This window comes from Capricornis sumatraensis, chromosome 13 (assembly GCF_032405125.1).
Source record: "Capricornis sumatraensis isolate serow.1 chromosome 13, serow.2, whole genome shotgun sequence".
Taxonomy (NCBI): domain Eukaryota; kingdom Metazoa; phylum Chordata; class Mammalia; order Artiodactyla; family Bovidae; genus Capricornis; species Capricornis sumatraensis.
In genome coordinates this window covers 79,076,313-79,092,074 of record NC_091081.1, presented here as the reverse complement: position 1 = coordinate 79,092,074, position 15,762 = coordinate 79,076,313, and the positions used below count along the sequence as shown (strand labels likewise).

The window sequence follows — 15,762 nt, the reverse complement described above, 5'->3', positions numbered from 1 at the left end:
CATGAGATTCAGTTGCTAAATGTTTTTTTTAGGGTCTTATTTGCAGTCAGCCTTAAATATTTATTCCTCTGGGGTTCTTTGAAATAGAGATTTCTTGGGAACTAGAGTCAAAACACCTTCATGAATTAAATAGTGTAAATTATATTTTCCAGAAAAACACTTTTCTTTCAAGTGGGATTTTGACTAGTGATCCATTTGGTGAAGTGCAAACACAGCCTTTGACTTCTGCTTTCTGGTCCGGTGCTTGCTCTTCTGCTTTTACGGTGGATTGATTTTGAGTGTCCACCTAGGCAATCCCAGTCATTTGAAGGTGCAAGATGCAGGCTCTGTTTGATTCTGTGACAACACAGCTCTGCCCCATCCCATCCCTGCCACTTCCAAAAGTACACTGTAAAAGATACTTTTCTTCTGAAAATAGTAAATTAAAATCGACACGTTCTTAAATTTTTGCCATGACATGTTGGAAATTCTCGAGATGCTTAAATTTCAGGACAAAATAATTGGTACATGCTGTCAGTCAGGAATCAAGAGGCTGTTTTAGAAACAGCCAATTGTTAAACTGAATTCAACAACCTCAAAGTGGCAGAATGACAAGAACAGAAGGGACAGATGGAAAAGGTATTATGAAGGGCAAATCAACAGTGTTTGGAGATTAATTGAACATGGGAAGAGAAATATGGAGCAAATATAATTCCAAATGTTGAACACCAGTGATTGGTAGCTGGAGAGTATTGTGGCCGGAAATGAAAAAAAACTCTTTTTTCTATTGAACAATACCCAAACTTAGCAAATACCTCCGGGCACCCCCTGACCCTGACCTGACAGCAACCTCCTTGTTCTATACAATTCCTGTCATTTGCCACTGGTCCCAGAGCCACCAAACAGTGTGTGTTCTCCAATCACACCGAGGACTTTCTTGCTTCCATCTCCCCTCACACTTTTTCCTTTCCCTTCAATGCAATGTTAAAGCGCCTCAGTCATGTCTGACTCTTTGAGACCCCAGGGACTATAGCCTGCCAGGCTCCCCTGTCCATGGGACTCTCCAGGCAAGAATACTGGAGTGGGTTGCCATTCCCTCCTCCAGGGGATCTTCCCCCGTCAGGGATCGAACCCAGGTCTGTTGATTCTCCTGCATTGGCAGGTGGAGTCTTCATCACTAGCGCCCCCTGTCGGTCTCTCCTGCTGCCTGCTGCATGGAATCATCCTTTAAAGCCCAGTTCCCACAGAGGCCTTCCCCGGTTCTCTTAGTTAAAATTGCTTGAGGGTAACTTAGGTCTCCAGTTCACTACGGATGGTTCAGATCAGAGTATTCGTGCACATGGGCTTCCCTGGGGGCTCAGGTGGTAAAGAATCTGCCCGCAACACGGGAGACCTGGGTTCCATCCCTGAGTTGGGAAGATCGCCTGGAGAAGGGCATGGCAACCCACTCCCATATTCTTACCTGGAGAATCCCCCTGGACAGAGGAGCCTGCAGCTACACCCCATGGGGTCACAGAGAGTCGGACACTACTGAAATGACTAAGCACAATTGTGCACATGGTCTGTCCCTTCCTCCAATGACCAGTTCCTCACAGAGCGGAGACCTTCTCTCTTTCTTCTTTGTACTCAGATTCATAACATTCTGCCTGCCTAGGGCAATCACTTAATGATTGTAGGTGGAAGTGACTTGATGTCACAAATTATTTGAAAGTGTAATAATTCATTTTTAGCTGGGATGGCCAATTTGAAGGTACAGGAAGAATTCTACCCAGAAATATGTTTGGGGAGTTTAAGATGCAGTCCTCTGCTCAGGTAGGAAGATGATAGTTTGGGAGAGAAAGTTTGATTCACTTATGTAGCTGATGCTAATTGGGTTGTGAAAATGGAAGTTCTTTGGGGAGGAGTGGTCTGCAAGAGATTCAGAGAGCTGAGCTAGAGACTGGGAAGGCAGTCTTCCCATATGGAGGCAGGGGAATAGGGTAACAAAATAACAATCACTGTTTCTTGAATCAGAACAAGAACCAGAGAGAAGTAGAAGGACTAGGATTTTGTAATGAAAATAGAATCAGGAAGCAGTGCTTGGCCACATGGTAGAGAAGCCAAGAAGAATAAGGCCCGAGTTGTTCATTAGATTTGGCACTTAGTCAAAATGGGAATCGACTGTCCCTGGCTTCTTCTTCCACCCACTGCTGGAACCAGTTTCCTCAGCAAAAGGGCTGTGGGGACACAAAAATTCCATTCTAATCTGGAGGCCGATACAACTCTGACCTTGAGTTCCAGTTCTAATAACGGGGCTTCTGCTTGTTTCCAAGTCTCAGTCCTCAACTATCACTTCTGTTCTTAGCCTTGAACTCTTGTCTTGTATTTTATGCTTTACTCTCCGTCTTGATAAACCTGCCTAAGAAGCGGGCACTGCCTGATGTTTGCCAGTTTTCCCTCTCTTGCCTGAAGTCCTCTTCCCAAGCTCAGTTCTTATAGTATCCCTGCTACCTGAGCTCAGACTTGCCTAATGGCACCTCCCTGCAGCCTGGATTTCTGTGACTCCACCAAAGTCTCCATCAGTGCTGCTACTCGAACTGGTCAGAGGAATTGAACCAATGAGGTACCCAAGGGTAAAACTCGTGCGCTCAAGAGTTTCGGAGGGGCCTGAGCAGAGCAAACACAGATCTCAGGAGTTAAGAAGCAAGAATCCTTCTTACCTATCAGAGTTCAGCATGGGCTGAAACAGATGATAGCAACTTATAAACTCATCACTAGGCATGGCTATGCCCCAGGCTCTTACTTATCAACTACCTGATGCCTGGGTGCTTTTGTGCAATTTAAAGGCAAACCGTTGGCCACAGAGCTCTAATCTTGCTCTTTACTAGGTCTGGCAACCTGTTCTGCCTGCCAGACTCAACATCCTCCTAGCATTTGAACTTGAACACAGATCGTTTCACTCCAAAAGGCAGATCTAACTGCAAAATCCAGCTTCACTCTAGGCATTTTCTATCCCTTTAATCTGTCAGGGCCCTTCTCAGATCCCTAAGGTTTACTGTGAAGTAAACAGGAGCAGGGAGAAGGCAATGGCACCCCACTCCAGTACTCTTGCCTGGAAAATCCCATGGACGAGGGAGCCTGGTGGGCTACGGTCTATGGGGTCACAAAGAGTCAGACACGACTGAGCGACTTCACTTTCACTTTTCACTTTCATGCACTGGAGAAGGCAATGGCAACCCACTCCAGTGTTCTTGCCTGGAGAATCTCAGGGACAGGGGAGCCTGTTGGGCTGCCGTCTATGGGGTCACACAGAGTCGGACACGACTGAAGTAACTTAGCAGTAGCAGCAGCAAACAGGTGCAGAGCTAGAAATTAGTTTTTGAGAAATTTGGCAGGAAAAAAGTAGCTTAGTGTCTGCTTTCCCTTACCTCTTTTCACTATATTACCTGCATCCTCTCAAGAAAAATCTTTCTAGGCTCACGTTTCTGCATGTCAACCACATAGAAGTTACTTTGTTTCAATAGTGCTCAGGTGGAATACAAAGAATTTCCCATTTAAAAAAATTGTGTGTTAAATCTGCAAATGAGCATAATTACTTCATCCTTATTTATTAGAGATTTTTTTTTCCCTCTGAACACCCATCTGATACCACAATTTTCACTTTAGGCTTTTCACATAGCTTTACATTGGGATGAAAATGCTGATGTGATTACAGGATTAAGGCAGAAAACCTTCTATGGAAGACCCAACTGGAATCAGGAGTTCCAGCAGGTCGCCTTCAGTCACCCCAGGTGAGCAGCTCTCTCTCCTCTGCCTCTTGGGAGTCTCCAGGAGAGACACAGTCTCCATCACTGCGGGAATGGAAAGCAGCTCTCGAGCACAAACCAGTTAATCCACAGCAGTGGGCCTCTTGTTTAGAGGTAAAACATTGACCTTAGAAAAAGTAATCGTGGGATATTTCAGGAACCACAAACCTATGCATGACCATCTTACAACATCTGACAAGTGTCAACTGCATTGAAAGTTTTCATTGTTGTTGTTTAGTCGCTAAGTCAGGTCTGAAACTTTTGCAACCCCGTAGACTGTAGCCCTCTGTCCATGGGATTTCCCAGGCAAGAATACTGGAGTGGGTTGCCGTCTCCTTCTCCAGGGGATCTTCCTGACCCAGGGATCGAACCCATGCATCCTGCATTAGCAGGTGGATTCTTTACCTCTGAGCTACCAGGGAAGCCCTAAAATTTTTAATACTTAAACTCAATTGAAGATGGCATTCCTTTTTAATTTTTATTTATTTACTTATCAAAGCAGCCTCTAATATTTCTTTGCATTAAATTTTTAGGATGGATTATTTGTGGGCCAAAAGAAATGGAGCTGAAAAAGAATTTAGGGATTATATTTATCTTTATTTTCTAAATTAATTTTTATTGGAGTATAGTTGATGCACAATGTTGTGTTAGTTTCTGCTTATAGCAAAGTGTCTCAGTTATATATATATATATTCTGTTCCATAATCTTTTCCACCATGGATTATCACAGGCTACTAAATATAGTTCCCTGTACCATACAGTAGGACCTTGTGGTTTATTCATACTACACATATACTAGTTTGCATCTGCTAATCCCAAACTAGCAAACCTCCCATTCCCCATCTTCCTACTCTTTGGCAACCAGAAATCTGCTCTCTGCATCTGTGAGTTGTTCCTGTTTCATAGCTATGTTCATTTGTGTCGTATTTTAGGTTCTACATACACGTGCTAGCATATGGTATTTGTCTTTCTCTTCCTGACTTACTTCACCTAGTATGATAATCTCTAGGTCCAGAAGATGGTATTTCTTAAACTGCCTATGCCTTCAAGAAATCTTGGGTAAACACAATTGATCTGTAATTACTCAACTGGAGAATTCACTTATGCCAAACTGTAAACTGTACCTAAAGCATATCTTGCAAAGCAGAAAAAAATATTCTAAAACCAAGCACGAATTTAGGAGTCTGAGTACCTGGTTGTAAATTCTGGCTCCATCATTAATACCAATTTACCTTGAACAGATTATTTAACTTGGCTCTGACCATCCCCTTCTCTGTAAACTGCAAATAATAAAACTGTTTACCTCCTAGGCTTCTGTGAGGATTAACTGTGTGAATTTTAAAGGGCCTAAAACACTGCTTTGAGTTCAGTGTTAGCTGCAATCATTGTTAATTATTAGTTCAGCTCAGTTCAGTTCAATCTCTCAGTTGTGTCCAACTCCCTGCAACTCCATGGACTGCAGCACACCAGGCATCCCTGTCCATCACCAACTCTCAGAGCTTGCTCAAACTCATGTCCATCGAGTCAGTGATGCCATTCAACCATCTCATCCTCTGTTGTCCTCTTCTCCTTCTGCCTTCAACCTTTCCCAGCATCTTTTGCCAGGTCCTTTTCCAGTGAGTCAGTTCTTTGTATCAGGTGGCCAAAGTATTGGAGTTTCAGCTTCAGCATCAGTCCTTCCAATGAATATTTAGAGTTGATTTCCCTTAGGATTGACTGGTTTGATCTCCTTGCAGTCCAAGGGACTCTCAAGAGTCTCCTCCAACACTACAGTTTAAAAGCATCCATTCTTTGTTGCTCAGCTTTCTTTATAGTCCAACTCTCACATTCATACATGACTACTGGAAAAACCATAGCTTTGACTAGATGGATTTTTGTTAGCAAGGTAATGTCTCAGCTTTTTTATTATCCTCTTTCACTTTCATCAAGAGACTCTTGAATTCTTCTTCGCTTTCTGCCATAAAGGTGGTGTCATCTGTGTATCTGAGATTACTGATATTTTTCCTAGCAATCTTGATTCCAGCTTGTGCTTTGTCCAGCCCGACACTTCGCATGATGTACTTTGCATATAAGTTAAACAAGCAGGGTGACAATATACAGCCTTGAAGTACTCCTTTCCTGATTTGGAACCAGTCTCTTGTTCCATGTCAAGTTCTAACTGTTGATTCTTGACCTGAATATAGATTTCTCAGGAGGCAGGTAAGGCGGTCTGGTATTCCCATCTCTTTAAGAATTTTACAGTTTGCTGTGATCCACACATTGAAAGGTTTTGGCATAGTCAATGAGGCACAAGTAAATCTTTTTCTAGAACTCTCTTGCTTTTTCAATGATCCAATGGATGTTGGCAATTTGATCTCTGGTTCCTCTGCTTTTTCTAAATCCAGCTTAAACATCTGGAAGTTCATGGTTCACATACTGTTGAAGTCTAGCTTGGAGAATTTTGAGTATTATTTTGCTAGTGTGTGAGATGAGTTTTAATAAAAAACTTAAGTATGACTACTATATGATAAGCTTCAGAATAGAAGAGGAAGAGCATTTGCTCTGGGACCATAAGACAAGAGTGAAGGCTGTGTTTTCTGATTCTGGAAGATACTGACTATGTGACAAACCAGGGAGCCTGTTTGAGCTTTTGGGGCCCAGTGTAAAACATGCATGATTCTATACATTCACATTTTTATCTTCATAATTTAAAAATGAATAGTATGTTGAAACACTTGGTGAAGTACAAAGCACTGATACAAAGATTTTGTTGTTATTTATATATACTGTCTAAATCGGTCATTGTTCTGAACCCACATCATCTACAGGTCTTGGAAGCAGCATGTCCTAATATTGTCTTTGTTTAAAGAATAGTTTTCACTTTTGAGGAAAGACCTGAAGGAGGTAAGGAGCTGGCAAGTGTGCCATGTGGCCAACTGGGAAAAAGCAAAAGGGCAGCATGTGCCAAGGCCCTGAGACTGCAGATACTGTTCCTGGAATGATCCAGGAGGCCATGAATCAGGTTGCTATGTTCTTCTTTTGGAAAAAAAAAATATTCATCTGATAAATGTTTTACACTCAATTTTTAATTATCGTGGGACTAATGTTCCCAGATTGCAGGCTTTTGACAGGGGCATGTCAAAAGCATATCTTTGTCTTTAAGCTTTTATAGATAAGACTGCTCTTTTCTGTGCTGTTTTTGTTGTTGTTCAATCATTAAGCCATGTTTGACTCTCTGTGACTCCTTGGACTATAGCATACTAGGTTCTTCTGTCCTCCCCATCTCCCAGAGTTTGCTCAAATTCATGTCCATTGAGTGGGTGATGCTCTCTAACCATCTCATCCTCTGCTGCCCACTTCTCTTGCTGCCCACTTCTCTTTCAATCTTTCCCAGCATCAGGGTCTTTTCCAATAAATTGGTTCTTTGCATCAGGTGGCAAAGTACTGGAGCTTCAGCTTCAGCATCAGTCCTTCCAATGAATATTCAGAGTTGATTTCCTTTAGGATTGACTGGTTTGATCTCCTTGCTGTCCAAGGGACTCTCAAGAGTCTTCTCCAACACCGAAGTTCAAAAGCATCAGTTCTTCAGTACTCCAACTTTATGGTCCAACTCTCACATCCATACATGACAACTGGAAAAACCATAGCTTCGACTGTCCCTTATTGATGCTTCACGTTGTATTTGTTTATTTGTGTTACATATGAAGTTTACAGCCCAGTAAGAAGACCTTTCAGAACAAACCATTTAATTATCTCCCTTCCCTCAGAAAGGTGTAAACCAGAAACACAGCACCAAGAGATGGAGGGTAGAACTGTATTTGCACAAACTCTTCCTCCAAAATCACATTGCATTGTGCTGAGAATTGAGTCTGTCCGATTCTGCAGGGAGTGAGGAGTAGAGAACAGTTTGAAACTGGGAAAATCATACAGCTGTCACTTTTCTCATTGCCTTGTGAAGCATGTGTTCATTCCTTTTCAAAAGCCATAATTGAAGTATAGTATATACATGTACTTAGAGCCCAGTTGAATTTTTCAGCACAAGAGTTATGGGAACTCTCTCTTCCCAATGGAAGACTTCACCTCTTCCAGAGTTTAAAAAAAAAAAAAAAACAACAAGGTTTGGATGTCACTGAATCAAGCCTCTATATCATACTTTCTAGTTCCCAGTTCTAAAAATAGTGTATCTGTAACAACCTTAGACTCTCTAACACTGCAACGTATTATACAACTTCAACTATCAATGTAATTAACATTAGACATGTGTTACTGTTGTTGTTGCTGTTGTTCAGTCACTAAGTCATGTCCAACTCTTTGCCACCGCAAGGACTGTAGCCCACCAGGCTTCTCTGTCCTTCACTGTCTCCTAGAGTTTGTTCAGCTTCATATCCATTGAGTTGGTGATGCCATCCATCTCATCCTGTCATCCCCTTCTCCTCCTGCCCTCAGTCTTTCCCAGCATCATGGTCTTTTTCAATGAGTTGGCTCTTCACATCAAGCAGCCAAAGTATTGAAGCTTCAGATTCAGCATCAGTCCCTCCAGTGAAAATTTAGGGTTGATTTCCTTTCGGAGTCACTGGTTAGGAAAGTTCAATTATCCTTTTATAGATGGAATGCCAGATACCTGGGAAAAGACAAGTCACCAGTAGAAGGCTTAGCACTACTCTTCCAAAAGACTTTTTAAATGACCTCCTTAAAGTAATTTTGTTTTCTGCTGTGTAAAAGAAGATTTATGTTTAATGAAGCTTTTAATGAAGACATCACAGAAAGAGAATGCCAATAGAATCTAATTTTTAAACAAGAAAATCTAATATTGAGAAGTATTTCAATATCCTGGCCTTTGCCAAGTTATAAATAAAACACACAATTCAATTATTGTTCTGCACAAAGAACAAAGTCACATTAATTTTCCTCAAGATGGTTATTAAAGAGATAAACAGTATGTTTCCCCCCTGATTATGTCAAGGAGATGTTTGTTCCCAAGCTTCATTGGTTACTCATAGAAGACAGGTCTGTCCTGTCATCAGCTCATATCTTTTGGCAAAGATGGGCCAGAAAGAATTGGTGGATTTGTTCATGGCCTCAGAAAAGCTTCTTTGTTCTTGAGGGTCTTTGAAGTAGGCTCTCAACCATTTCTATTCATCAGTGCAAAGCAGAGTATTCTTAGGGCTTACTCTTTTAAAAACGTTTACCTGTTCATTTAAAGCAGGAGTCTGTTCTTGTGCTAAGAAGAAGGAGTTAAATCAAAAGAATAAAAGAAAGAGGGGCAAAAATATGTTTTTTACAGAACATGAAAAACAGCACCAAAAATAAAGCTTGAAGGGAAGCAGATCAAAGAGAACAGTGCAAGCTATAAAGGAAGCAGAAAATTGCAAAAATAACAGTAATAGAGAAACAAATTGATGGGCATCAGAATGAATACAAATAAGGAAAGGGAAAGAAAAAATTTTAAAGAGATCAAAGACAGAAAGTAGAAAATAGGGAAGTATCCTCTGTTGTTTTTATGTGCAATTAATTTTCATAATTGTATCAGCTGTATAACAAAAGCACAAGTATAATTTTAAAAGAAGATCAACAAACAGTAAGTGGACACGTAAAAAGTAAGTCTTTTATTGTCATGGCCAAACTGACATGCATGGAACTATTGTTGTACGTTGCTTAAGTTAGACAAGCACAGAAAATTACTCTGAACTCACAAACAATGGAAATTATCCTCTTAATTAAAATAGAAATGTTAATTATATACACACATTGATATCTGTGTCTTATTCATCTTTAGAAATGCATGTCTTATACAAAAATGGGAGCTACATATCATTATTTGTAGATGGTACTGTGATTCCAAGCTTTAGGCAAATATTCAGAAAATCAGGAAATTGTTTCCAGGAAGGTAGCCAGAATGAAAATAAATATATCTTTATCACATCTAGCTACTTTTTGATAAACACATATTATGTGTGTGCTCAACCTTCTGTATTGGTAGGTCTGTTGTTTTTAATTAATTGAACAAAATGATATTCCATAAGACTTCAATCTTTGATCTTACTTTTCACATAATATTTATAGTTTGCCACTTTTGACTTATCTACTAATAACTTCACCATGCCTTGTAGGCGTAAAACTTTATGCAATTAATTATGATAAAAACTTAGAAGATCTGATTATTTTTTCATAGCTTCAGTAGAAGTGTTTCTTTTCTCTGGAAGAAAAAATAAAGAATAGAAGAATACTACCATTTGTTAGAACAGTACAACCCCAAAGTGAAGAAAGATGCCGACACTGGGAGCTTCTGATCCATGCTACATGAATGCATTTTAGACCACCCATTGTTTTCAGAAATGTAAAAATACCTTTCTACTAAATTGAGTAAATGTGTCCACCTGGAGCCACATTTGCTTGTGTGCACACCCTCCAATTCTCATTTATGTGTACATATGCACAAAATGTTTTTAAATGATATTTTTAAGAAATTAACATTCTGATTATAGCACGCAAGTCTGTCTGTCTAAAAGGATATCCTAAACATTCCTTACATGACTAAATTGCTCAGAATATTCAAAGAAATAGACTTTGGTAGAAATTCCACACAAAACAAATTATAGCTTCAAGAGAAAAAGAAAGCCACCATAAACTTATGACTGGGCATTGTTAGCATACACAAATAGTATCTTTCCATCAGAGGACATCCAGTCCTCCTGTTAAGATCAAGTGAAGATTCACTGAAAATTGGTGGTATTATTCCATTTGTGGTAGGTGGGATTAGGGAGGTGGGTGAACGCAAGGTAAATGTATCATTATTCTTCAGTTCTTTTGGGGAATTATCTATTGAAGCATTCAGTTCAGTTCAATTGCTGGGGAGTGTCCGACTCTTTGTGACCCCATGAACTGCAGCATGCCAGGCCTCCCTGTCCATCACCAACTCCTGGAGTTCACCCAAACCTATGTCCATTGAGTCGGTGATGCCATCAAACCATCTCATCCTCTGTCGTCCCCTTCTCCTTCTGCCCTCAATCTTTCCCAGCATCACGGTCTTTTCAAATGAGTCAGCTCTTTGCATCAGGTGATACAGCAAAAACATTAGGATATTTCTGTGTGATGTATTTCTGTGGGAGGTGTATGTTTTCAAAGTTTTGTCAGAGGAAGGAGGGAACCCAATTGGCAGAAACATAGCTCTGCCATGGGGATCCAGTACTACAAGTCAGCTGCTTTCATTTCTCTCCCCTATTTTAATCATGAGGGGCTTCCCAGGTGGCGCAGTGGTAAAGAATCTGCTTGCCAATGCAGGAGACTCAAAAAATGCAGGTTTGATCCCTGGGTCAGGAAGATCTCCTGGAGAAAGAAATGGCAACCCACTCCAGTATTCTTACCTGGAAAATTCCATGAACAGAGAAGCCTGGTGGGCTACAGTCCATGGGGTTGCAAAGAGTTGAACATGACTGAGCAAACACAACAGCACACATTTGTAACCATGATGCTCTCAAAGGCAGCAATTTTGTGCTCCTCAGAGCCAAGTCCAGTCACCAGCTTTAGCTAGTGAACGGACCATGAGAAGGATGAGGAATCTGGGACAAGAGTGCTGACTCACCGAAGAAGATGGAGTTGGTGGGAAGAGCTAGGGAAGTGTGTCAGCCACGTGCAAACACCGTTAGGGATGCCTGTAGCCCCTAATCAACCCCCCGAGTAATTAGGTCTCAACAAAAAGTAGCAGAGGAGGCTGCTACAAATAATCGGGAGGTGGGTGTTTTTAAAAAAAATGCCCAACGCAGTTATCATCTCAGGTTACAAAAGGGAAGGTGTGCAAAATGTAATTATGAGATGAATTATTTGTAGGCTTCTCTAATGAAAAGCATTCTCTAGAAAAGATTAAATAGAAGTCTGATAGTGAGTTCATTGTCTGATAGTGAGCTTGTAGTTCTCATTGTCTTCTTTCTAAGCTTCCATAAATCCACAGGAAGCTTCTGTTTATCGATTTTATTTGCAGAGTGCACTCAGGGCATAAAGTAGTTTGATTTTTTTTAAATGGGGTTTAGGGTCTGCCCCTATAGGGTTATAACTTACCAATCATAAGAGCCAACACATAAAAACAAACATGCAATTTAAAGAGAGCAGGGCTCAAGATGGGAGAACCTGGGAAGCCAGCAAGGTGGTGGGATTACACTCATATATCCGCTGGCCAGAAACCTCCCGGGAAGTGACATTTTGGCTGCCTTTCATGCATGGCATCACCGAACTGTTCTGAAAACTGCATCAAGCCCACAAAAAAATGAGCACAATACTCATTTAGCAAATAAGAGGGGAAGAAGAGAATTTTCTGTATTGTTTATCAGAGCTAAAAATGCTGTTAATGTTAACCATCTCTGCAGCTTGTGTAAAATTTGTCCTTTCCCCATCAAAGTCAGATGCCCAGACTGATCAATGCTGCTAATGTTGTCCCCAATCCAATGCCTCCCGTGTGTGCAAACCCTGCAACTTGCAGGCTGTAAACTGAAGAATAATGCCTTGTGTTTTTATACTTCTTTTACAGAGAATCTTTTTTTTTCATTCTGAGCATTCGTGGGTAATTAAACTTTATAGAAGAATGTTTTTTTCTTTAGCAACCCCATTAGGGTTCTGTTGCACTTGTCCGTTGCCTCATAAAAGAAGAAAAAAAATGCTGCCACATCAGTGCCTTTTCTACTTTGTGAGGCCTCTTGGCTCCTTGCTTCACAGTGAGGCTTCATGATGAGAAAGGTCCATACTTGAAATCACAAACGCCGAGGCAAGGAAGCAAGGGACACAAAAGAATGCCATGTATGGGGACCATAATGCACAGAGAGCTGAGGGAGGACTGGCCTTTCTGCCTTAGTGGAAGGTAGACGATGAAGGGCCTTTGTGAGACTTTTTGGAGATTACATAACCATGACAGTTACATAAATACAGACACATGTGTACTCAGCTGTGCAGTGTTATAGCCGCAGCTTCAAAAAAGGAAGGGTAGCTGTGAACTGCTGGGGACACCAGGGGTACACCTGGCAGCCAGCAATCAGAATCCTTTGAAATGGAGTCTTAAAGGCAGAGCATCAAAGAGCATCTTCATGGTCTGCGAACAGTCACACGTGGCTGCAAACGAAAGGGCAATCTTAGCCTGTTGGGAATGGACCAGTGGGCAATCTCTTCAGTGACACCTAAAACTAATGGAAAAATATCACCACCCGTAACAGTGTCTTTGAACATAGATGCAAGGTTGCCTCTGGGCATCAGACTCCTCAAAGGGAAGGCTTTTGCCTGACCCATCTATCATTCAAACTGCGGCAGTGCAGAACTCCAAAAACCTAGTACGAGCCTGGGCGGGAGGGGAGGATAGGGGAGAATGGACACATGTATATGTATGGCTGAGCCCCTTCACTGTTCACCTGAACTATCACAACATTATAGCCAGCTATACCCCAATACAAAGTAAAAAAAAAAAAAAAAAAAAAAAACTAAGAAAAAAAATAGATGAACACTTCAGATTAAAAAAAAAAAAATCCTAGTGCAAGAGTGCTGATCCAGGAAGTCTGTAATCACTGCTCGGTTAACAGCGCACGTCACATCCTGTGGTCAGCTTCGTGGAGCAGGCAGACATAATGTAGGTTGTAATGTCAGCTAACCATTCTTGACAGCTCACTATGTGCTAAGTCTGATCTAACCCTCACAGAGGCACTTAGGAGTTTGGTAAAGAACTGTCACCATGGACAAAGTCCCCAAAGGGGGACTTTGGGAAGCTAATTAACATGCCCAGCAATGAAGAGATGAATCAACAGCTCTCAACCATTGGCTGATATTTCCATGTGTGTTAGTTGCTCAGTCATGTCTGACTCTTTGAGACCCCATGAACTTTAGCTGAGCCACCAGGGAAGTCTCACTTTCTCCAAGGGATCATCCCAATCCGGGGATCGAATTCAGGTCTCCTGCATTGAAAGTAGAGTCTTTACTGTCTGAGCCACTAGAGAAGCCCATAAACACCTTTAAATTACTTCATTAAGTCATAAACTCATATTTTTCCCAGTGGGAAATGTTTCCTGAAAAAGTGTTTTCCATAGGAATAATCTCTTTAAAAATAATACTTAAACATTTTAAACATATTGTCATCTACAAACAAATCCACTTGATAAGTTCCTTTGAAGCTAGAGTTTGAAATGTAATTGAACCATCAATTTCTACCATGGCTATTATTGTTCAGGAACACATAATTAAATGTGGAATCAATACATGGCAGAGAATCATGTTAACACACAAGCTAAGAAGAATGAGGTTATAGAGGTGCTTCTCAACAAACACGATATTAGGAGGTAAAGGTGGTGTGGAGGGCTGGTCCTGAAGTTCAAGGAATTTTCTAAGATAGTATTTCTCAGAGGATAGCTCAAAGGGCCATGTGCTTTAATAGCACCTGGGAGGCTTGCTAAAAATGCATTCCTTGGATTTGAGCCTGAGTCTCTGTTTTAATAACCTGTCTAGATAATCTTATGCCTAGCAAAGTATGAGAACGTTTGACCCAGACTCGAACCCACTAATTAAGCTGGTGCCAGAGATTAGAAAAAAGTTACAAGGAATAGTGCAATACAAGATAAGGGAAATCACGTCTTCTATAAGTCCCTGCAGAGACTGGCCACTCCCACTTTTCAGAGACAACCTGAATCCTGGTGCTAACTCATTATTTATATATAAGAAGAGCCAGCAGTTGTGTTTTTAAGGGATTGGAGCAGCCCTGGGACATTCATTATATGCAAAAACATTCCTTCAACACTGTTTTCTGAAATGCCATAATTAGGGAGGACAACTTTGAGGTGACCTCATTTTCAGTCATGTGATTTTCCTTTCCAACTCTTCTTTTTGGCCTTCTTTGAAAATTAAAGTAATTCCAACAGGAGAAGTAAGCAAAAGTTGCTAGAACCTTTGTATAAATGATCTTAACTACGAAAAGGCAGAGTTGAAAAATAGTAATAACTAACACTTTTTAAACCTTTTGGAATGCATTATCTCATTTTGCTTTGGATAAAACATACCACGTAGTCACTATAATCTTGGTACAACTCATGTTGAGATTGAGATTCATAGTCTTGCTCTCAAGACCATGCAGATAATAGGGAACAGAGCCATTTATTCATTTCTTCAGCAAACAAATACTGGTTGTCTACCCAGGATTACAGAGATGAGTAAGACAGACCAGGTTCTTGCTTTCAGGGAGGTGACATTCTAATCACCCACCCAAGAGAATGCTCATCAAGGTCACGACCAAAATTCCACCCAATATCACCTCTATAACGAAACGCCTTCATCTGTCATCATGGCGCCTGCTAACCTCAACCTTCTTCACATCACCTATCAGTATCCCACAGCATCTTGTGATACAGAGCTTAACAGGATTCTGGGAACCTGTGAGAACATGGTGCTAAAAGTAGGAGAAAAGATTTTAAGGAAAAAAGAAAGTGGAGGAGAAAAGTACGTGAAGTTACAACCGAGGCTACTCACTAACTGTACCCTTCTGTCTTGGCTGCTGGCTGGCCTTGCCCTGGGTAACACGTTCTCTTCTTGTCTCACCTCCACCGCAGCAGCAACATTGGCGTGTTCTTCTGTGGACCCAAATCTCTCTCGAAGATACTTCAAAGAATGTGCCGCGTATATTCATCCGCTGACCCCAGGGGCGTTCACTTTTATTACAACAGAGAAAGCTTCTAGACTTTGGAGGAAAAAAAAATCCACGTGTTGTGTAAGTGGCTACAATCATATAGGTCAAGCGTCAGGAAACTTTTCCCAAAAAGTGCCAGATAATAATTATTTTAGATTTTGTGGACCGTATGGTCTCAGTTGCAACTACTCAACTCTGCCGTTGCAAGTACCAAAGTAGCCCCTGTATCTTAACAAATGGAGGTGGCTGTGTTCCAGCAAAACTTTATTTATGGACACTGAAACCAAATTTCATATAATTTTCTTGTCATAAAATATTCTTCTTTTGATTTGTTCCCAACAATTTTAAATGTAAGACATTCTTAGCTCATGAGTT

The 15,762-nt window shown here is 40.9% G+C and overlaps 1 protein-coding gene across 1 annotated transcript in view; it reads left to right on the top strand.

Moving 5' to 3' along the window:
- NOX3 (NADPH oxidase 3) overlaps positions 1–15,437 on the top strand; it is a 65,875-nt gene extending 50,438 nt beyond the window's left edge. Inside the window, exons 12-13 of the mRNA XM_068985307.1 lie at positions 3,625–3,749; positions 15,311–15,437. Of these exons, the coding sequence (XP_068841408.1) occupies positions 3,625–3,749; positions 15,311–15,437 (252 nt within the window). The remainder of the gene's footprint in view (positions 1–3,624; positions 3,750–15,310) is intronic.
- Positions 15,438–15,762: the final 325 nt, after the last annotated feature.